At 50.1% G+C, this 20,940-nt stretch overlaps 1 protein-coding gene across 2 annotated transcripts in view; it reads left to right on the top strand.

Moving 5' to 3' along the window:
- LOC133375133 (palmitoyltransferase ZDHHC3-like) overlaps positions 1-20,940 on the top strand; it is a 25,719-nt gene extending 4,779 nt beyond the window's left edge. The window contains exons 2-11 of one of the 2 annotated variants that reach the window (XM_061606681.1): positions 2,440-2,548; positions 2,738-2,828; positions 3,366-3,454; positions 8,314-8,396; positions 9,936-10,048; positions 10,304-10,365; positions 12,215-12,335; positions 14,100-14,172; positions 15,663-15,792; positions 16,000-20,940. In XM_061606681.1, coding sequence (XP_061462665.1) covers positions 2,539-2,548; positions 2,738-2,828; positions 3,366-3,454; positions 8,314-8,396; positions 9,936-10,048; positions 10,304-10,365; positions 12,215-12,335; positions 14,100-14,172; positions 15,663-15,792; positions 16,000-16,091 — 864 coding nt within the window. In that variant the 5' untranslated portion in view covers positions 2,440-2,538 and the 3' untranslated portion in view covers positions 16,092-20,940. Of the gene's footprint in view, positions 1-309; positions 488-2,439; positions 2,549-2,737; positions 2,829-3,365; positions 3,455-8,313; positions 8,397-9,935; positions 10,049-10,303; positions 10,366-12,214; positions 12,336-14,099; positions 14,173-15,662; positions 15,793-15,999 lie in introns of those variants that run through there. The other variant, XM_061606680.1, reaches the window with a different exon arrangement.

Raw genomic sequence — 20,940 nt, 5'->3', positions numbered from 1 at the left:
GAGTAGAACGTATTTGGATACGACCCATTATTATTATTATTATTTCTAGGTATTTTTTGACCGAAAGGCTACTCGGCCTCAGTGCCTCTCTCCACGCCAAGCGAGCAACCCCACAAACTGAACTGAGGGGTTGCTGAGCCCTCAACGCAAAGAAGGGCCTGGGGGAGGGTTGCAGGCCCCGTCTCCATGGCAACGGGAGAGCGAGGAAGCGCGTCGGCGTTGCCCTCGGCTTCCGCGCCCCTCCCCTCTCCCGAGTTGCGATTGGCTGGCGGGTGGGGAGGAGGCGGGGACGGAAGTGTCTGCCGGGGGTTGCCATGGGCGCGGCGGTGGCGGCCGGGGGTCGATGCCGGTGCTGGTGCTGCGGGAAGGGGCGGTGCCGGGCTGACCCGTGCGGGGTCCTTTGCCTGCTGCTGACATATATCAGCGTGGTCTACGCCGATTACGTCATCCTGGAGCACGTCCTGCTCCAGCCGGGCTTCCGGGGCAGGTAGGGCGCGCCAGCCCCGCAGGGAAGGCCCTTTGCACGCGCTCAGGGGCGCTGTGCCCTTGGTGTGATCTTTTTCTTTAAAGAATTTCTTCCCCCCACGATAAAATGTCACTCTTTTGTGACATTTTAGGTGATTGTAATAAAGGTGTTGCCCAATAGTCAATTCTGGAGGATTTTTTTTTCTCCTTTGGACCAACACAGGTACCTTTGCATTTTATATTTTTTCAAAGGAGTGATTGTCCAGAGGCAGGAGAATTCTGTGCATGCTTGTGGGCACAGTGCCCTTAGACTGTTTTTTGAAGCTTTCATTCTGTCTTAGAGAGCCAGTATGGTGTAGTGTTTAGAGTGCTGGACTACGACCTGGGAGACCAGGGTTCGAATCCCTACACAGCCATGAAGCTCACTAGGTGGCCTTGGGTCAGTCACTGCCTCTCAGCCTCATGAAGACCTGGTCGCCATAAGTCAGGATTGACTTGAAGGCAGTCCATTTCCATTTTCCATTATGTCTTAGAAGAAAGCCTAGAACTCTGCACATGTTTATGGTCACTGTGCCCTTAGGTTCTTTTTAGCAAGCTTTATTCCCCATTGGAAGGGGAAATAGAGCTTTGCATATGCTCAGAGGCACTGTGTCTAGGTCCTTTTGGTAGGCCTTTTCCTCCCTGGAAGGGGGACACAGAACTCTGGACATGCTCAGAGGTTCTCTCCCCTGAGATTTCTTTTATAATACTACTCTTGGGCAGGTATGTGTGTGTGTGTGAATTTTTTCACATGCTTAGGGCACTCAACCTTGGATGATAAGCTTACTGAAGAAAAGTGGATTGTGGCATCAGAGCTTGGGAGCAGTGGAAGGAGGTCTTGAAGGGGCGTGTAGAGAGAGGGATCAAAGGGGGTCTGTATGGAATAGAGGCCTGCTGTGTTAGTTATTTGGATGAACATAGAGTGGCTGTTAAGGACAGCTTACTTTATGAAGTCTACCGCCACAAGACGTGATGGCAGAATGCTTAGTGGGCTTTCAAAGGAGATTTGTTAAACATATGCACAGTGCGTTCCTATGTAGGGTGTCATACTGTGGCCTCTGCAAGGACACCAAGGGCCACCTGGAAGCTCCCCCCCCCCACTTCCCAGGAAGAACATCCTAGCCAGTGGGACACCAATCTGACCTTCTCCATCAGCCAATAAAGGAGCGGCTGCACCAGTGTTTGATTTCCTCTTCCCTTCCACTTCCTTTTTCTTTTTGCATTGTGTCTATTAGACGGTGAGCCATGGGCGGGGGCTGGCTTTACCTTTTTGTAAGAAGCCATTTTTGGTTTCTTATCTTTTTTGGAAGTCTGTTTTGGCACTAAGCATGTATTCATTATTAAACTATTTATTATTGAATTTACATCCCTCCTTTCCCCCAAGGTGCTTGAGGTGGCATACATGGTTCTCCTTTTTTCCAGTTTATCCTCACAACAACCCTGTGAGGTAGGTTAAGCTGAGAGGCAGTGATGGGCCGAATGTCACCCAATGAGCTTCATGGCTCATAACAATCATAATAATGTACAGTGCTTAGAAAAGTTTAGGTGCTTCAGAAATTATGATGATGGTGATAACAACAACAACAACAACAATAATATTTATTTATTTATTTATTTATTTTATTACATTTCTAGACCGCCCTATAGCAATAAGCTCCCAGGGCGGTGCACAGCATAATAAAACAGGTTAAAATACAAAAACACAATAAAACATAATTAAAAATTTTCAATTTTAAATTCAAATTTTAAAATTTTTAAAATGCCTGGGCGAAGAGGTAGGTCTTTACCTGGCGCCGAAAAGATAGCAAAGAAGGCTAATAATATATGTCTGTTCAAAAGTAAGTACCATTGGGATTTATTCCTAGATAAGTGGGAAGAGGACTGCAGCCTTACTTTTTTATATATATATATATGGATGTGCATTCTGCTGTTTAGGTCATGTATTTTCAGGATGACGACAAGTTGCACAATCCAAAGTCGTGGCAGAGAAGTCTTATTAATGGCTATTAGTCGTGATGGTTACATGGAAACTCCATGTCAAGAGGTAGTCTACCACTGAAGCCCCATTGCTGGGAGATTACTGGGGAGGAAGGGCTTTTTCCTTACAGCCTTGCTGGTGGCATTTCAACAAGCATTGACCAGGCTGCTTTGTGAAGGTGGATGCTGGACTAGAGGTACCTTTTTGTCCAGTCCAGCAAAGCTGTTATGTTTGTGTGCGATGTTTTTCTTACAGGGCCTAAGCGTGCCTTTTTTCCTTCCTGGTTCCCCACCTTTAAGAGCTCCTGGAGCTTGGCTAATCTCAGCTGCAATCCTAAATACACTGAGTAAGCATAACTGAAAATGATGGGATTTTATTTCTGAGTAGCCCAGCAGTGTCAGTTTATTTGTAGGCCAGGAGCCGTATAAATGTGTGACTCGGTTGGTGTGCTGGGGTTTCCAAAACATCAACCTTGGATGACAAAGTTCCTTCCCCTTTACACCCTCAATGCCAACTTTTGAAAGTCAGGAGTGTCAAAAACACGACAGGAAAAATATATATCAAAAATCCCATTCGGTATGTCGAATCCCTGGGTGCCTTGTGGATCCCAGCCCTAATAAAAATGTGAATGTGCTCCCTTTCTACCATAAAATAACTTGGAGCTTGCTGCATTTGTAAGTTGATCCCTGCTTGGCTGTCGGAATGCATTCTTTGCAACTGGATAATAAGAGTTAGGGATTGTTATGATGACCCAGGGATAGAATGGACTCTCAAATTTCACTGCGTTAGCCTCCTGGGAAAGCTGTTGGGGAGAGGACGAAAGGAAAAACAAAACAGAAAGCTTGCAAGGTGCTGATGACATCATTGCTTCTGTTTGTCGCAGCCTGTGGTGTCCGTTCCATGCCGTGGTGTTCAACTTCATTGTCGTGATGCTCTTGGCCTGCCACACGCGGGCTGTCTTTGCTGACCCAGGTAAGCCGCTTTCACCCTTCGCCTGGAGACCTCTGAGGCCCTGCCGGTATCATCAGCTCTCACGCAAAAGGATTGTTTTGCTCTAACACAGTGGTGGCTGGTAGGGCGGAAGGCAGGGAGGCCCACAGCAGGCGGAGCCATAGCCAATGAGAGGCGGAGCCAGCTCATTCTAGTCTTGTCCCCATCCTCCCCCCCCCATGAGTTCTACAAGGGCTGAGGACAGACTGATGTTGGTGGGAGCAGTGTCCCAATCACCCTAACAGACCAGCCACCAATGTGTGTTCTCTCTCTCTCTCTCTCCCCCCCCCAACACATGGTTACCTTATGGAACTCATAAGATGGGATAACATTGTCCACAACCTTAAATGACATTTTTGAAAGGATTGCACCGCAGTCCTATCCCTAGGTGCTTGGAAGTAGGTCCCACTGTGCCTAATAGGGCTTACTCACAAGTATACATAGGCATAGGATTTCAGCTTCAGACAATTAATACGGAGGAGGAAAGAAATCTATTTATAGTTGTTTCTTATTTTTAAAATGTAAACTGCCTTTCAGCCAAAAGTGGGTTTCAGAGCAGTATACAATCCATTAAAAATAATAATATAACACATTATGTAACAAATCAGTGATACAATAAAGTTGAGAGGAGTAAACCATCCAACTAGAATCTGCGCCAGGCATGCTTCCGTCAAGAGGGCATTCCACAGTTGGACACCTCATAAACTGCGCAAGAATGTCCCATGGCTTGGGAGCAATTCCGCCAGTTTGTCCTTGCTATTTTACCATTCCACAGCGAGACCAGGGGCATGACCAAATTGCCAGCTGTGTCGCCTGGAAAATACTCTAAAGCATTCAGGAATCCCTTTGATTATATGTATTGGGGTTCTATAAGTATCTCACAAGTGGGGGGCAGTCACAGTCAGTCTAAATCTCACCAGAGACTAATGACAACATATTCATTGCTTCATTCCCAATCCACTCTGTGGCAAAGACCAGATGGAATGACTTGCAATATACTTTGGCTGCATCATATATTGAGACAGCCCTGTGCTTGTTATGGTGGCCACTGGAGCCCTGAGGTGGATCAGATAAGGTGGAGTTGGCCTGGATATTGAAGTCCCCCAGAACTACCATCTTTGGGTTGAAGACCATACCAGACATTGCCTCCACCAGCTCAGACAGGAAAGTTTTTGGGCAGCGGGGCAGGTGGTACACCAACAAGATCCCCTTGTGGGAGCAAATTCCACAGTTTAGCTATGTACTGCGTGAAGTTCTTCCTTTCGTCTGTCCTGAATCTTCCAGCGTTCAGCTTCATTGGATGTCCATGAGTTCTAGTGCTACGAGAGAGGGAGAAATGCTTTTCTCTGTCTGCTTTCTACCCACCATGCATAATTCTGTCATGATGATGCAGACTGATTTTTTGTTTTTAATGAATGACTGCAACCCCACCCTGACCCGCCAACCTGTGTTGGTGCTGCACTGAGTACCTGGGCAGGCAAAGTTGGGTGGAATCCAGGCCGTCCAGCTCACCAACCCAAGTCTCAGTAATATACACCAAGTCAGTCCCCTCGTCCATGATCAAATTTTGATGAGAAGGTATCACCAAATGGTTTGGTCCTTGGGGCAGAGTTGGGGGGGGCAGGAGAGAGAGATCTCTTCACCCAGACAATTGGGGCTTCCTGGTGACAGAGGAAACTAGTGAAGGCTCTGGGGCTGGGGCGGATATGATGATGGGAACTGCTCACTCTCCAGGCGTCTGATGTAATGTGTTTATTTATTAACAAAATTTATACACCACTTGATTGTAAAAAACCTCTAAGCGATATATAAAAGACGTTAAAATTATTGCTAAAACAGTGGTAAGGACAAGTAATTAAAAACATTTTTAAACAATTAAAACAGCAACAGACTAAAAAGAGATTAAAAGACATCAACATCTGGGTGTCTGGACAGGCTTGCCTAAACAAAAACATTTTAAGCAAGCACCGAAAAGAATACAGCAAAGGTACTTGCCTGGTGTCAATAGGGAGTTCCAAAGAGCTGGTGCCGCCACACTAAAATAACAATTTCTTACATGATGTTAGTCACATCATGACACCACCGGTACCTCTGATCTGAGAATTTTTTTGTGCAACGTGCTAGGAACTCCCCGTGCCAAAATGTACTTCAAAACTGCTTGCATTTTTGCGATGACCAATGGTCCAGGATTGGGCTTCACCTTCTTGCGCTGCTTATGGGTCACCAAGAGGCATCTGGTCAGCCTCTGTCAAAGACAGAATTCTGGACTAGATGGACCTGTGCCTGATTTTACAAGGCTTCCCCCCCCCCAACATTGTGCCATTTAGAAGTTTTCTTCCCTCTTCCTTGTCTTTCACTACCTTTTGCAGAAAAACAAACTCTTCTCTCCCTGTCATTCTCTGCAAATGGAAGGGCTATGGGTTAATTCTTTTTCAAACCACGAAAGTGGAGATTCCCGGGGTGCCCAGTCTCCCTCTCCTGATGCTGTGCTACAACCATCTTCTTGATGACACGGTATGGGCCATGCCCATTGCGAGGCTCTTGCCTCTTCTGCCTTGCTGCTTTTTTCAGCATATCCAAGCAAAGCAGCTGCAGTGACCAGCGATTCCTTGCTCACTCTTTGGCGGGTGTTATTTTTCCAGAAGTGCTTGCTGGGATCCAGCTGAAGGTCGTCGCCTTGGCTTCCTTGGAAGTGTCGTCTTACCCTGAAAAGGGGCCCTCGGGCCTGTGGATCTTCAGGAGTGTTTATTATCTGTGTAGCCAGAGAGAGAGGTCATCCATCATCTTTTGCCAGGGGCATCTGGGACAGAAAGCTGAAGTGGCATTATTTAAATTAATCAGCCTGCTCTGTGCATTTCATTTTCTCTCTCTTTCTCTCTCCAACTGCAAAATCAAAATATTTATTGAGCAAATGTGGTTTGTTGGCGTCACTCAGAGATGGAACATCTCGGTTGAGAAATATGCCTGCATCATTGTTAGAAGTTTGTTCTGTTCCCATTTGTTGGGGTTTGTTTAGTTCATGATATACTTTGGAAGGAGGGGAGGGAGACATCTTAGTCATTCCATGCACAGTCAGATTTTTCTGTGATTTGTTTGCTTAAAAATAAAAGGATGGGCTTGCTGGGTCAGACCAAAAATCCTTCGAGTGCTCCTGGGGAAAGTCAGGAGCAGGGTGTGATGGCGAAAGTCACCCCTGCCTCTTTGTCCCATGGCGCTCATACTCAAGAGGCATACTGCCTCTGGACCTGGAGGGTCTGTACCTAACTATGGTAGCTATTAAAAGAACTGCAAGGAATAAAAAAGGGGCCAGTGACTGGACGATTTGGGGCAGACATAAGAAAGTTCCTTCTTCACACAATGCATAGTGAAGCTATGGGATTTGTTCCCACAAGAGGCCGCGATGGCCACCAACTTGGACGACTTTAAAAGAGAATTAGACCAATTCGTGGAGGAGAAGGCTATCAGTGACTAGTAGCCACAATGGCTGTGCTCTGTCTCCTTAGTATGCTTCTGAATACCAATTGATGGAAACTGCAGGAGGGGAGAATTGCCATTGCACTCAGGACCTGCTTGTGGACTTCCCAGAGGCATCTGGTTGGCCACTGTAAGAACAGGGTGCTGGACTAGGTGGGCCACTGGCCTGAATCCTGCAGACTCTTCCTAGGTTCTGGACTGACACAGACCCATGTCCTGATTATATATCGATTAGCAGTGCAGAAGCACACAAAAGACGTGTTGATTAGGAAATTAAAACTGGGCTTTTTGTTGCAGCAGAAAGCACTTTCAAAAGCTGGAACGAGAAATGTACCTTTTTCATCTTTGCAGGAAATAAGCTTATGGTGGATATAAGGAGCACACCATGGTTGGGGATCATCTGTGGCCTTCCAGATGCTGCAGGACTCCCACTCCCACCAGCTCCAGCTTGCATGGCTAACAGGCAGGGATGATGGGAGGTGCAACAGCACCTGAAGGCCGGCAGGCTGCCCCTCCCTGCAGCGCACCTTTGTGGGATGCCTTTAAGGCCTTTGTGAGGGGGAATGCCTTAAGGGCACGAATGCATGCTCAAAAGCAAAGAGGAAGTGAATGGCAGGTGCATGTGAGAGAGGGGCTGCAGAAAGAGCCAAGTAGATGGGTGTGAAAATAATTGCTTAATTTCTTCACCAGTCTGTCTCCTGCCTGTTCTGTCCTATCCCTGTGTGTGTGTGTGTACGTACAGATAGGACAGAACATATATGTGGGAATGGACTGCCATCAAGTCGATCCCGACTTCTGGCTACCCTCTGAATAGGGATTTCGTGGTATTCAGAGGGGGTTTCCCATTGCTTCCCTCTGAGGCTAGTCCTCCGCAGCTGCCAAGGGCCTGCTCAGCTTGCCACGGCTGCACAAGCTGACTGGGGGGCAACCGGGCTCCTTGGGACTCTGCAGCTTGCCCACAGCTGCACAGGTGGCAGGGCATGTAACCCCTGAGTCACTTGCTGTGGGGGGATCATTAGCTGGCCCTTGACACCCAGGAGACACGAGCGGGGATTGGAACTCACAGAGTCTGGACTGTCAGCCACAACTGTTTAAAGTGGTAGTGCCTTGAATGTATGGCGCATATATGCACCATACATTCAAGGCACTACCACTTTAAACAGTTGTGGCTTCCCCCACAGAATCCTGGGAACTGTAGTTTGTTAAGGGTGCAGAGAGTTGTGAGACCCCTGTTCCCCTCATTGAGCTACAGTTCCCAGAGTTCCCTGGGAAGGGGGATTGATGATTAAGTCGCTCGCATGACACCCTGCTTGCACCAAGCTTGACTGACCTGCTCACACCCAGCCTTACCTTTGGCTCTCTTTCAGGCATGGTCCCGCTCCCTGACACAGCCATTGACTTCTCTGACCTGCGGAGTAGCAGTGGCAGCGCATCACACAAGAACAGCCGTGTGAGTTGGTGACCACTGCATCTGGCGAGGATTCTGAACCCCGGGGGCAGTAGAGACTAGTGGTTCTGGTGTCAGTAGGACAGTGAATCCACTCAGGGTTTTAGTCCAGACTTTTTAGGACCTGTCCAAGGTGCTGAAACCTAGCTCCCAGAAAGTTCAGACTAAAACCCGGAGCGGATCCACTGAGCCACCAGTCTTCACTGCCTGGGGTGGTGATGGTGGGGAAGCTGCCTTTCTTTTAGCCTAGGGGCAAGGAAGCTGTTGGCCCTGTAAATCGGGCTGCAGCTCCCATCAGCCTCGGCTAGCGTGAGCAACGGTCAGGGAGGATGCGAGGTGTAGCCCAGCAATGTTCTGGAGGGCTCACAAGTTGAACCTTTTGAATGTGGTTCCATAACGGCAGGGCTACCTCAGTGGGGCTAGAGTCCTTCTCCTGGAAGCCTGTCGCCTATAGGTTCTGCATAGGCACCTCCTGTCTGTAGGCTCAGGCTGGGGACTCTGTGGCCCTCCTCCAGATATTTCTGGACTCTCATTAGCTCCTGCCAGCATCGTTGATGGTTAGAATGATGGGAGTTGGAGTCCAGCGACATCCGGAGGGCCGCAGGTTCCTCACCCTGGGCCTAGGGGCAGGGGCTTCTATGTGGAACGCAGGGCAACGGGTTCCCCCATCCTGCGTTCGGATCATGGCAGTTCCTTTTCCCGAGTGCTGTAGTTTTTTGCAGAGATCTATGCAGGAATGCAGGTCTGTCTCGCTCAGCATTGTCCACAGAGGCCCTCCAGGGTTTCAGGTGAGGGACATTAACAGCCCTACCTGGAGATGCCAGGGGTCGAACTCGGGACCTTCTGCATGCAAAGCGGATGCTGTGCCACTCAGCTGTGACCCTGATCAACCTAGACTCTTCTGAATCTACCTGCCTGGAGTACTGCCAGCGCTGCCAGATGGGGTCAGCAGAGCCCAGCGACAAAGGAGGGCCCCCTCAGAAAGTTCTCCTCCTGGGACCCCTTCGGACCTGGAGCCAGCCCTAGGAGGAGCATTTGGCTACGAGGGAAGCAGGATGGGACTAGATAGGCCTTTGGCCTGACCCAGCAGGGCTGTTTGGATGTTCTTAGGATGTTCTGTCTGGAGCGGGACAGCCCTGACCAAAGGTTTAGTCTCAAAACTGAAGGCCGCAAGTCTGCCTGAGGCAGATGGCGTTAATTTTCCCTTTATGATTTGTTTATTTGCGGCGTTTATGCCCCCCGCCCCCCTCTTCAAATCAGTATGCACGACGGCCCCTGCCCCTCAGGCTTACAGTCTCAAAAGGCACGACACGCGAGGAAAACAGGAGGAGGCAAAAGCATGCCCAACCATCGCAGCTACAGCTGCTGTTAATGGCGGTTCTGGGTGTCTTGCCCTTGAGAAGGGGTGGCCGTGTCGCCCTTCTCCCAGGAGCACCCTTCCCCCTAAATCGGTTCCGGGAGCAGAGCAGGACATGGCGGCTCCTGCCACAACAGGCCCTCCATTTCTGGTTCCTCTGCCACCCTCTTCCTTTGCCTCCCTAGAACAACGAGGACTGGACGGTGTGTAACCACTGCGAGACGTACCGGCCACCCCGGGCGCACCACTGCCGCGTCTGCCACCGCTGTGTGCGCCGCATGGACCATCACTGCCCTTGGTGAGAATCCACCTGCCCTGGAGGGCTAGTCTCGAGCTGGGAGGGGGTGCGGGTGGATGGGGCCCTTTGCTCCCCTCGCTTCTTGGCAAGGGGAGAGGAGGTCCTAGCTTGTTCCACGAAACAACAGGCCCAGCAAGAGAGCTTAAGCCCACCCCTGCCCCTCTCTGGGAGCCAGAGGCAGCAGGCCCTTTTTATTTCATGTCATGATTTGTTGCCGCACCGTCGTCTTAACCCGCACAAACCCTTCCTCTGTAGGATCAACAACTGCGTGGGGGAGCTCAACCAGAAATACTTCATCCAGTTTCTCTTCTATACAGGTAGGTCGGGGATGGCGACCCCCAGCTGTGGTTCGGAGGGAGGGAGTTGGGGCCCAGGGCATTATGGGTACTAGCTGCTGCGATCAATCTCCTTGCTCAGTGGTTCCGCCGTCCCATGGGCGTCTGAGGGCCTGTTGCTTTTGCCATCAATTTTGTTAAAAAAGGTGTCGTTGGTTGAGCTGCCCTTGTTCCTGTCTGAAGAGTGCTGTGGGCCTTGGGAGACTGGCACTGCTCTGTGCTCACTGAAGTAGATCCAGCACAGTTTATTAAACGTGAATCTCCAGAATCAATGCAGCAGTTGCTGTCTTTCTCCACTGGAGGCCGCTCTCATCCCAGGCATGCCTTACTCCCTTTTCTTACAGTGTAAACTTTGGGATTGTTCTCAGCTTCTGATCAGTTTCTCTTGTCTCTTTGAGGGCTGAGGGTCCTTGCATGCTGAGGGTGCACACCTTCTTGTTCCCAACCCACCCGCCCATCCCATCGCTGCCTGCAGGGCATGTGGTGGGCATGAAGGTTCCTGCACAAGTCACCCTGCTTCTTTATTGCCTTCTTAACCTTTCCATGCCCTTCATTACCCCAGCTCAGCCCCCATCAGCCAAGAGGCTTGTTGCTCCTTCCAGCCCTTTTGCTCCATGCAAAAGTGGGCATGACGGCTGTGCGGGGGGGCCCTTTGCCAGATTTGCCCTCTGCAGCGCCTGGCCTCTCCATCTAGGCCTAGAGCTACCTTCCAAGACACCTGCATGATGCCACCTTTCTCTCTCCCCTTAGCAAAACTAGTCCTTTCTGTAAAGCAGGGGCGGGCAACCTGTGGCCCTTGGCCTGATGTCGGAAGCCCTCTTCAGGTGATCAGTTTGGATCTCTAAGAAGAGCGACCTGTCCCTCCCAGGCAGCTTGCTAGCTGGAGAGGAAGAGGGTGTGAGAGTGGGAGGGAGAGGTGGGGGTGTCAGAGAGGGAGAGGGGGGGGGAGGGAGAGGGAGGGGGGTATCAGAGAGAGAGGAGAGAGAAACAGGGGTATCAAGAGAGAAAAAAGAAAGACAAAAGGGTAGTCCCACCCACGACTAGTTTCAACCCCATGCCAGAGGTGTAGTCGTCCAGGGTCTCAAGAGGTCTTAGACCTTTTACTTTTTTGGGAGCAGGGTCCCTGTGTGCACAGCATCCTTTGAGCCAATCAGCATGAAAGGGGAGTGTCTTAGCTGCTGAGAAGAGTCTTCTAACATGTTTCTTGACCTTTCCTGCTGATTGGAGCCAATCAGAGTGAAAGGTGAGTCTGCCACTGAGAAGAGTCTTCTCAGTAGCTAACACACCCCTTTCATGGTTATTGGCTCCTAGGGATGCCTCTTGTGGGAGAAGGCATGAACAAGGATCTCATTCTCAACCCCACAGAAGAAAAGGGGGAGGAGGCCTGGCTATGACTAACATGAAGTGACCCTGCACATCTGAGTTTGCCATACACTGCTGCCCCATGCACTGCCAGAATGCACCCCACACCACACACGAACTCAGATTGCCCTCAAGGGAATGCAGCCCTTGACCAAAAAAATAATTTCCCCCACCTTTCCATAAAGTGTTTAGCTGAACCCCTCATTTCTAACCTTTTGTCTCCTCTTCTTGAGGGGCTAGACGCTTATTGAAACCTGGGTTTCTACAGCAGCTGAAAGTTGTATGGAAAGCCAGGTTGGTTGGTTTGGTTCCAGATGTGAGCCTGCAGTCCTGTCCTGACCATACTTGGGAATTTATGACAGGCCGCCCTGAGGGATGATGATGAATATATATATATATGAACTTTTCCCCCCTGTGTTTCCTTTCCCCTGCCTCCCGGCCTTCGCTGACCTGATTCTCCTGGCCACAGGCTTGGCTAGCCTTTACGCCATGGGGCTGGTCTTGACCACCTGGCTTTGGCCCGCGGACAAGAGCTCGTCAGGGAAAGCAGAAGGAACCGAAGGAGGCGTTCCCGGCAACCGCATCCAAATGTAAGTGCCCCCTCCTTCCTCCTGCCAGGCTAGGTGCTTTTTAAAGGGGGGGGAGAGATCCAGAGGCCCCCGTGGATGCCTTGCCAAAGTTCTGAAAGAAAGAAAGAAAGAAGGAAAGAAATTGCCATGTCACACAGTTCTTGCCAAGAACAGCTGGCATTCCAGAGTGTTGGCTCAGGGCCGAGGGGAGGGGAAGATGCTCCAGGCTGGGCTTTTTGTTAAAGAGCAAAACAGCAGCACACACTCCTCCTTTTTTTCTTCTCGCCCCCCCCCCCCCCCCCCCAGAAAATGGCAGCAGTCAAGGTTTGGGCGTTGTTCCTTTTGTCCAGCCCCACAGCCTCCTTGACTGTCTCCTCCTGCTCAAAGTCTCCCTGTCTGGGTGGGGGAGCCTTTTTGTCTGTCAAGGGCCGCATTCCCGGCAGGGAATCCATCTGTTGGGGGCCGCATGTTTGTTTATTTCCTTTCATTTATGAATCACTTCCTCTGCAATGGCTCGAAGCGATTTGAAATGATAAAAGCGTCAACGCTAAAAGAATTTCGTACATAAAAGCAATTTAACTCATTTCATCTGCAGCTCCACCAAGCAGGGCAGGATTCTGCAGCGGCTGGGGCCACCTCATCTGCCTGCCTGTCTCTCTGGCCCCAGCTGCGCTATGCATTTAAAGCCGTTATTGTGCCACTTTAAACAGCCGTGCCTTCCCCCAAAGAATCCTGGGAACTGTCATTTGTTCAGGGTGTTGAGAGTTGTTCAGAGATCCTTGTCCCCCACCCCTGGCAGAACTACAATTCCCGCAGTGGTTTAACAGACGATCCTCTTCCCAGGAAACCCTGGGAATATCACAAAGCTTCAAAGCAACACTCTGCCCAGTTTCTCAGGGACATGCTGTTGCCAGTGTCCCACATTCTGGTCAGTGAATAGTGCAAAGGCACTATTTCACTTTATTGCAATGCTTTTTTGGGGAAAATTGTAAATAAATACTTCCCTGGGTTCCTTAAATAAACTGTGTGCGCGTCTGTTTTATTGATCGCGTTTATAGCCCACTTTTTTCAAGGTGGTGTACCTGGTTCTCCCCCTCCTCATTGAATCCCCACAATAGCCCTGCGAGGTAGGTTAGACTGAGAGATGATGGCTGGGCCAAGGTCACCCAGTGAGGTTCATCGCTGAGTGAGGATTTGAATTCTGGTCTCCCAGCTCTGAGTCCAGCACTCTAACCACCCCACCACCACTGGCTCCAATCCTCATGCACTTACCTAGGAGTAAACCGTATTGGACACAATGGAGTTCTGAGTTAAAACATTATTGTTATTAGCACTGGCATTGGATTGTGCTGTTTGTGTTTCCATATTTGCTGACCCATCCACCAGTGTATTATTGGGTATTGCCACAACAGCAAAACATCTGGCTTTTAGGCTTGGCTTGTAGCTGCCTGTCTGCACTGTGGTCATAACCTTCAGACTTGCAATCACGTTGGATTTCTCCAGATGCATGGTGAATTTCCACACCAGTGCCAGTCACTGCCAGGAAGAGACGGTGTTGGCCTGTGATCTTCGCACACAGTTGGAAAGACAAACATTTTTGATGAGCAACTCTGGCCATTTCTGTTCCTGCATGGAAGCTCTTTTCAGGTGTCTGGTATGGGTGTTGCACAAGCTGCCCCTATGGAAAAAGTCCAGTGCCCTCTGTTGTCCCTCCAGAAAAACTAGGTGGAGTAGTAGTGTTCCTAGATAATAAACTGATTGCGCTTTTCCCTTCTCTACCTCTAGCGCTCACCGTATCGTCTTGCTGGTGGAATCCATCCTCTTTGGGCTCTTTGTCACAGTCATATTTTATGACCAGGTTAGTTTTAAGGCATGCAGGGAAGGGTTGTCAAATAACTACAAAAACAATCTTTTTAATGTTGTTGCTTGCCCTTCTGCTAAACAAAACAATTCACAGACTGTTTCAAAGTTGTTGTTGTTGTTAAATTTATTACCCACCCTTCACCAGCAGGTCATAGGGCAGGTTACAACAGTTAGACATTTAATATTAAAAGCAATTAAAACAAATTACAATCACAGGAATCGGATGGGTATTGAAAACATACATTTGAGGTGTCAAAGGCCAGGGTAAAGGACCAGAAGAGAAACTGTCTGTGATGGCATGGGCACTGTCCTGTATGAACAACACATGCAGCTGCCTTGTACAGAATCAGGCAACTGGTTCATCCAACCCGGTATTGTCTCTTCTGACTGGCAGCAGCTCCTTGCAGCCTCAGGCAGGGGTTTTTGCTGTGCTGAAAATGCCAGAGATTGGTATTGGGGCCTTCTGCATGTCAAGCAATGGTCTCTACCGTTGAGCTAAAAGCCCCGCCCAGCATAGGGAGTGGTCCTCTGCGATTGGGTCTTGTCTGCTCTGACTAGCAGCAGCTCTCTAAGGTCTCGGGCAGGGGAGGGTCTTTCCAAGCCCTTCTATCTAAGAGACACTTTGTTGGTTGGAGGTGCCTGAGACTGAATCAGAGCTGTGTGCTTTTCTCACTGAGATGTGGAGGTCCCCCATTCCAGCTGGTGCTCCTGAAAGCCATGTTCTTACCGGTGAGCCCTGCCAGAGCTGCTCCCAGCTTTGCTGGCCTTTCCCCACTGGCCTGGGAGAGCAGGGCCCTGACTGACTCCGGTGCAAAAGCAGCTGCTGCCGCTTGAAGACACCAGAGAACATCCTGCTGCTGGTGGAGAAAGACCGCCTGCTCCTCAGGGTGCCTGGAACCTACTGGGGTGGGATGGCGTTGAAGAGGTCTTGTTGGGGCCAAGATCTAATGTTAGAGACGGCATTGTTTTTGCTACTGTTCACCCCTTGAAATTAATGAACTTCAGCCAGTCACATTTGCTCCTTTGAGTGGGTCTCCTCTGAGCAGGACTAGCATTGGATACAACCCCTGGTTAGGATTTATGCGGGGCTGCTTAATTCTATTGTACATTTATTGAGACATTTTTGCTAGCTTCTAGTTTACGACCGCCGACATTTTATTCTGTTTTTGTAATTGTTAGAGCAGATTTTTTTTTAACCTAAGCCACCTTGAGCACGGTTGAACTGTGGGAGACTTTATACAAATAGATGACCATGATTATGATGCTTCACCGCCATCCTAGAGTGTTGTTCAGGCAGAGAGGGACAGGTAGGCAAACTTTCTAACTTTAGCTGGAATATCCCCTCTTCCCCCGCAGTGATGGCGGCGCAATGGGTGGAAAGGGTACTTTAGTATCATGTGGACCAAGAGTGCTTTTGTGCCTCTCTTTCTCTCAAAGCACACCTTGCACATTTCCTCACTGCTTTACGCACCTCTCTTCTCCCAGCTGGTCTCCATCATCACGGACGAGACCCCGATTGAGCAGCTGCGCAATCGGCTCCTGAAAGAGGCGCGGCGGGAAGTGTTGCATACGCGCAAACCCAAGATTGCCCTCCTGCGGGAAGTCTTTGGCCGAGGTACATCCGAGGGGGCGGCCGAGGGGTGTCCTTCCTGACTCCAGCCCCCCCCCCCATTCTGTGCCGTTTGCTGTGCTGGCCTGGGGCTGATGGAAGCTGAAGTCCGACAGCATCTGGAGGGTGCCGGGTCCCCCATCCCTGCATTACAGCCAAAGCTCTGCGATGAGCTGCGCACGGCAAACTCTCCTTCCCTCTTTCCCCACCCAGGTCTCGTCATCTGCTGGCTCTTCCCATGTAACTGCAGCTCTCCATCAGCCAGCAGGCCCTCTTACAGCTACTTGCCCAACTACGAGGTGTGACCTCCTTGTCTTGCCCCAGGAGACGTTCTCCCACCTCCTCTCTTCGTATTGGTGGAAGCAAAGGTTCCGTTCAGTTTCATTGGCTACATCTTGCAGAGGCGGATGGCTGCTGCTTGTGACGTTTTTCCTTCAATCCCGAAAGGGCAGCTGTGTGTGTGTGTGTGTCATAAGTGTTCGACGCTCCGTTGCCCTGATGGGAACAAAGCATAGTCTCCTCTCTTCCTCCTCCTCTCGAGATGGAGCTCAGCGAGAGGCCCTTGTGTTTTGCACTCTTGATGTGACCTGTGGGCCTCTCCGAATTATGGTATTGTGCACAGCAATCGCATTGCTGAGATCAGCCTCGGGCCTTGATGTGAAGTGAACGAGATGGGCCTCCTTCCTTCAGGCCCAGCCCTGCATCATGTCAGCCTTGCCTGCCAGGGCCTTGCTTAACCTCTGCATCCTTTACTGGGTCACCTGAAGAGGTGGCACCCCAGGCGACAAAAAGAGGACCAAGAGGAGGGGGGCTGCTTACCCTCTCGCCGGCTATTTGTGCGTCATTCACCAGTCGCGCTGTTTCTCTGGGGAACCATGGCCTCCGCCCACTAGGGACTGAAACTGTGTTCTTACTGACCTGGTCGCTTTTCCTCAAAGTGAGAGGCAAGGTTGGCGCCCCTGATTTCACCACCTAGGAGGGTGTTAGAGGCAGACGTCCTCGCCTCCTGCTTGCTTCTGCCTCCTGTGCTCTGCTTCTGATTGTGAGCAAATCAGAGGCGGATGGTGAGCAGATGTCCCAGGTGGAATAATGTTGCATCACTGATTCTTTCGTCTCCTCTTGGGATTTGTGGGGGGACAGTCCCTCTGCAGCGGACCTGACCACAGATAGTGTGGGTGAACAGGAAGAGCAGGCAACAGCACCCTTCCATGTACGGCACCCGCCGCATCCAGTATGTGTGCTTCTACTTCTGGTTTGCTGTGAGTGTTGCGTGTTCGCTTTCTAACTCCCTCCGCCTCCAGCGGTTTCTTTGAGTCAGGACATAATGCTTGTGGTGTGTGGAGACTTGCTGCATATTTAAGTTTTTACTCATCTACTTCGGGAGGCTTTTGATCACGTGTTTGGCCTGGTAAAGGGACTTTTTTGTCATTTTTGCATATCCTCCTCTTCCAGGGAGTCCTGTCTCTGCAGCCAAGGTTACCCCAAAGTTGCTTGGAGCCCTTGAAAGTAAGAGGCTGGGTTTCCAGCATCATTTTAGCTGTTAGCAGCTGGAGAAGAGGGAGGCTCCTTTTCGGCAGGGCTGGCTTCTTCCTTAGCGCTTCAGCAGTGGGTGGTGCTGTACCCCTCTGACATTCTTGCTCTGTGAAACTCCTCTTAACAGTGGTGGACTGGTGACCAATGGGGTCGGTGGGGCGGAAGGCCGGGGAGCCCAGCAAGAGCCAGAGCCAATGCTAAGTCAACTAATCCTAATTTTGCTCCCCTCCTCCTCCTCTTGCTTGCTGAGCACTGCAAGGGCAACATTAGGACTAAGGAGGAAGAAGCTGACAAGCAGGGCCACTCTCTGAACTGGATGTAAGTAAGAAGGCAGAGAAGTGGTCAGCTGGCTGAGAGTAGTGCCCCGGCCGCCCTCACGGACTGTCGTCCACTGTCTTTAAAGCACAAGAGGTATGTCCCACATAATAACCGTAGTATCAACATCTTCTCTCCAGTTGTCCAACAATGATTCCAACTCCCATCAGCCCCAACCAGCGTGGCCAATAGTCAGGGATGATGGGAGATGTGGTTCAGCAACATCTGGAGGGCACCACGTTGTTTACCCGTGCACTACAACAGTCCCATCACGCACACGCACACATTCTAACAGGAGATCCTGTTGGTGTGTTAATACTCCCTGATTTCGTTTACACTTGAACGAATACCACCACCTCCTTGGTTCCTCCTATCCACTTAAAAAACAACAACACGGCGGTTTCACTCCAGCTTGGCAGACAGGTTTCGAACTGTGAACTTTACTGCAACATGGAGCGTGAATGGAGGAGGAGGAGGGGGAAGACTGTCTCTGGGATTTAATTGTGATAATTTCCTACCCTCTAATGAAAGTCTAGACAGCCCCAAATGCAAGAGTGTCAGGGTGAGCGATTGATTGCCCCCAGTGCCCTGCAGCCAGCGTGTGTTGCAAAGTAGCGCCGGCTGTGGAATGAGTCTTAAGTGTTCTGCTGCTTTTTTTAAAAATGGGTGCCTTTGCACAACACTTCATTAAATGGACTGGACGCCGCTTGCTCTGTTTGACACGACGTTCACCCACCTCATGCGCGAGCCATTTCTCTTGCAAGCCCCACAGCAACGGGGTGTGATATTTTTACACCCAAGAGGGTGCTGAGGAGGAAGGGATCTGGCAAATCGAGCAGAATCTTTTCTTAAAGCAAGCTTCTGGCTCTCATTGCTGCAGAGAACAGCTTGCCAGCTTTCTGACTTTAAAAAAAAAATACACAGAAAAATATCCTGGTAGGGAATCCAATGCTTGGGAGGGAACATTTTTTGCTACTTTGCACAGTTATGAAGCTTCCAAATTTCTGTCCTCTGTGGCACGTCAGGCAGAGCGGTGGCCCTAAGGCTCGCCAGGTTGGAACGGGGCAAGGCAGCAGCAAGGTTCAGGGGGAGCTGCAGGTGGTTGGTGATGGGGGCAGCGCCTGCATGTGCACTGCAGGGCCACCAACCCAGAACGCCCCCAACCTAGGCACCTCCCTCATCCTGCTGAGTGCAGTGCCGCTGCCAGGAGGGCACCGCTGCTGCTCCTCCTTCCCCCTCACGCGCCACTGCTGCTGGTTATTCCGCTTTCAACTGCCTCCCCTAGAATGATGTCAGCATTTCCCAGCTTTACTTTCCTGGTTTCTCCATCATTCACTGACAATTCAAAGTGTGTGCAGTGACTCCCTCCTTCCCATCTCCCCCCCCCCCCAAAAGGACAGATCTTGCAGTTCCGACAACTGGAGTATAAATGAATGTAGGTCAGTTTGATTTCATTGAATTCCAGCTGCTCAATTTGGGGACTTTATTTTGTTAGTGCAAAATTCCAGACCCCTTTCCTCAGTGCTGTGTCTACTGTGTGATGGGGTGTGTGTGGGAGCACCTATTTAAAAAAAAAAAAAAAAAAAAACCTGCCAAGGGGACCCAAATTCTGCAAACAGGAAAAGCTGGATTCTCTTCCCTGTATAGATCCAGACAAATTTATATAGGCTTCCGTACTTTCCCTTCCTCCTGCCCCCCTGCTAGTCCAGATCTACAGCCAGCCACCCAAAGCGCTGAACTCCAAAGAGAAATTTCCTGAACCACTAATAAATCCCTCCCCTGCCTTAAGGACTAGAAACTTTTAAAAAAGAACGTGGTGTGTAGAATCCCTCTAGTGGTACCAGCTCCTTTGCTTGTGCCGTGCAACGGTAGTGAAACCGCAAGCCCTGTCTCTTAACTACATGCAGCTTGAATAGCACCTTTATATTGATGCCATGTGCAAGTACTCTAGGTCACATTTAAAGCACATTTAATACTCATTTAAAGCACATGGCTTCCCCCAAAGAATCCCAGGAAGTCGTTTGTAAGGCTGCTGGGAATTGTAGCTCTGCAAGGAGTACAACTACAGTACCCAAGATTCCTTGGGGGAAACCACGTGCTTCACATGTGCATTCAGTGTGTTGCCCGGATGTGAGCACAGAGTGGGGAGGTGGACAGTAAGTTGACTGGGATCTTCTGGTAGCTGCCTGGGTAATTTTTCAATAGGGTTTCAGATTCCTGATAGTTTTAACAACAGCGACTGCAAGCCTCTTCTCCCTCTTCCCCAAAATAAGCTGCTGAAACAAAAACAGGCGGGGCAGGAAAAGAACCAGGAGTGGATTTTTGCGTGGAGGGCCTGTGAGCTCACTTCGGATGCTGAAAGCAGAGGGTAGACCCATTGAAATTGATCAGCATGACTAGGATAAGCCTATTAGTTTCATTGGGTCTGCTCTAAGGAAACCTTAAGTTGGATACCACCCAGTTTCCTTGTGGAGCATATGTCCCTATTTCTTGTTCCTTAATTTTAAGTGAAGGTGTGCTCTCCTGAGCTGCTACTTTGGCCCTGGCCCTGGCCGGTAGACCTTGGGGTCCTAGTAAAAAACACCACCACAAATGGATCCTGCCATCCTGAAGTCTGCCCCTCCCAGCTGAAGAGGAGCAATTTGGTTGCTTTAGAGATCATCTTAGTTACCTTGATACTGAATGTGGACGTGACACTCAGGTCTTGCTTGCGGGCTTCCACTAGGCATCTGGTTGGCCACTGTTAAGAACAGATTGCTGGGCTAGGTGGGGCCTCTGGCCTGATCCAGCAGCCAGGCTCTTAACGTTATTTTGGGGAGGAGGTAAGCATGTCTTTTTTTTTATGCAGCAGCGGATTGGTGGAGCTGCAACAGCAACCGTCTGCACAAAAACAGAGGTGGGCAGGCCTTGCTGTGGGCTTATTAATACACCCACGCTTACACATGCACGCTCGCCGCCCTACGACCACAGCACAACAGTGTGAATGGGCCATCGCAGGTCTTAATACAACAGCCTTTCGCTTTTAGCTGGGATTGAGCTGCCTGTTGAGTATGTGCGGGAGCCAGTCGCAGTGAAGAAACACATGCTTTCGGGAAGTGGGTCAGACTGGGGTGGGTGGGCCTGTTACACTCGGTGTACTCCAGAAAGGTGCGTTTTGGGGTGTGGTGTGGACAAAGGAGGTGCTACTGTGAAGCCTGACCCTATTGCAGTCTAGCAGTATTAACACAACAGGACATTTCTGTATGCGTTTGCTCTTTGTATTCACGGCAAGAAATTTTGATATAAAAACATTCCCCTTTCTCCTTC

The sequence above is a fragment of the Rhineura floridana genome, chromosome 22, assembly GCF_030035675.1.
Source record: "Rhineura floridana isolate rRhiFlo1 chromosome 22, rRhiFlo1.hap2, whole genome shotgun sequence".
Lineage (NCBI taxonomy): Eukaryota > Metazoa > Chordata > Lepidosauria > Squamata > Rhineuridae > Rhineura > Rhineura floridana.
This window is presented reverse-complemented; position numbering and strand designations above follow the sequence as displayed.